Here is a 2,002-nt window from a genome sequence, read left to right on the forward strand (position 1 = left end):
CAAGTAAGGTACATTTCAGTCTCTAATCAAAGTTAATGCAAACGACACTGCTTGTAGATATTGCTTAAAAGCACTCTACGGTGAGAGAGTGTTAGTGTGTGTGTTAATCCATCAGTCAGGGCGAGGGACTCAAATTAGTGGGTCAGATGGAAGTTGGTTTAGCCACTAAGACATTTACAGATTTCTCCAGGTTAATGCCAGGTCTAAACAAAACCCTTTAAACACACAGGCATGCACAACTATACTGTACAGCTGTAACAGGGAACTGTTACTGTAACAGTTCCTCACAGGGAACTGTGAGGTTCCCTCTTTGGACTGTGTTCTGGATGGAGTGAGGTACAGCTGCCCTCTCACCGATGTGGACCCTGAACGTCTGCAGCTGAAGCTCCAGCCGGCACACAACGCCAAGACTTTTCAATCGCACAAACACAGTGAGTACAGAGAATACAGAGGAGGTGAGAAGTGGCAGCGGTGGCGGAAGTCCCTCTGTGCCTATCTGAGCATATCAGGCTAAATTAAAAACACACAAGGGGATGATAAGACCACAGGAAGCAGTGCAGACAAACAGCGGTTAACCAGGTCTGTGACGTGGCTGTACAGCTCCCCCTAGTGTTTGATTTGTGCCATTACCTCTAAATCAGTACATAGGACACTGATTAGCTGGATAACTTGGGATTTAGTTCCTTGTAGGTCACTATAATGTTAAATACCGACCCCTGGTGGACATTTTTAGACATTACATTCATGTTTTTTTTTCTTTTGAAAATATACCTGTATTATATTATCTATGCACATAAAAATAAATGGAGGAAAAAAAAGGTTACAGCAAACATGAAACATACAACCTTGCAGTCGGTCATGTGTTCTACAAATATATTTACGCCCCTTTTTCACGAGTTGTCAGGATTAAGAGAGGAAAGGTTGCTGATTTCTAAATGTGAAAAATGGCGAAACTTTTGCTTCCGCTCAATAATTACAAATTAACTTTTGCAAAACACTGTGTACGACGTAAATGGTGGGGTTATGCAGAGTATATTTTCAAAAGAGCAACAAAAATGGGATCTGTTAAACCCTACGTTTTGACTCAAGCTACAGTTATTTTATCTTATATTTTTTCAACAGTTCGTCCCAATTCGCCAGTGCAGGTGAAAGTGAGTGAGAATAATGGTGACTGGGTTGTGGAGTGGTCTCCACCAGCTGAGGCAGCTACAAAGCTGTTGTACCAGGTCCGGTATCACCAGGCCTCAGATCAGGTGAGAGGATTTTACGTCTCTGTTTTTATCTCCCTGCTTTCCACTGTAGCTGCTAATCACCACAGCAGCTCTGGAAAACGGGCCTGAATATTCATAGGTTGTGTGTAAATTTTTTATTTCTGCCGCCAGGGATCCTCCGTGCAGCTGGACATTCCCGAGGGGTCCACATGGGTGAACATCCTGGGAACGTCCCTCGTGCCGCTCCAGGACTACGAGGTGGAAGTGAGGTCACTGGTTGCCCCAGGAGCAGGTTCCAAATACGAAGGAATCCCCTCAGAATGGTCTGAACCTGCGAACTGGACCTCAAATAAAGGTGCTTACAGTATTAGTGTGCGTAGTGTTGATGTTATGAGCAGGACAACCTGTTTAATCTGGTTTCTGCTCCTCGACAGCCGCCTGGTCCGTCTCCAAACTGATTTATTTCTTCTGTGGCGTGATTGCAGTCGCGCTCTTTCTGACTCTGTACCACACCGTTCCAGTTTGCCGGAAGTAAGCGCTGCTTTACGTTGACTGCAACGTATAAAATGCAGTTAAAACAAAAGTCAGAATTGCTGATTTTATGTTTAAATGGTTTGTTTTAAATTAACACCCATTTATGTTTTTCACCATTAAGGGAAGTTGTGATGTGGGTGGACTCGGTTCCCTCTCCAGGCAAAAGCAAGATCCTGTCTGAGATCAAGGTGAGACTGGATTATTTTCTTAAAGTGACTAAAGTGTTAAAAAAAATTCACATTGTGTATAAAGTAATG

At 43.4% G+C, this 2,002-nt stretch overlaps 1 protein-coding gene across 1 annotated transcript; it reads left to right on the top strand.

The window, feature by feature from the left end:
* Nucleotides 1-290: 290 nt before the first annotated feature.
* On the top strand, nucleotides 291-1,996 carry LOC106944199 (interleukin-21 receptor-like; the record flags this gene model as incomplete). The annotated part of the gene is made up of 5 exons (XM_015027417.1): nucleotides 291-431; nucleotides 1,123-1,253; nucleotides 1,383-1,566; nucleotides 1,646-1,742; nucleotides 1,867-1,996. Coding segments are annotated over 5 exons (683 nt in total), but the record flags the coding sequence as incomplete, so codon positions are not given.
* Nucleotides 1,997-2,002: the final 6 nt, after the last annotated feature.

Source organism: Poecilia latipinna, unplaced genomic scaffold (genome assembly GCF_001443285.1).
Source record: "Poecilia latipinna isolate Pla-1442-1.1 unplaced genomic scaffold, P_latipinna-1.0 Scaffold7331, whole genome shotgun sequence".
In the NCBI taxonomy this organism is placed as follows: domain Eukaryota; kingdom Metazoa; phylum Chordata; class Actinopteri; order Cyprinodontiformes; family Poeciliidae; genus Poecilia; species Poecilia latipinna.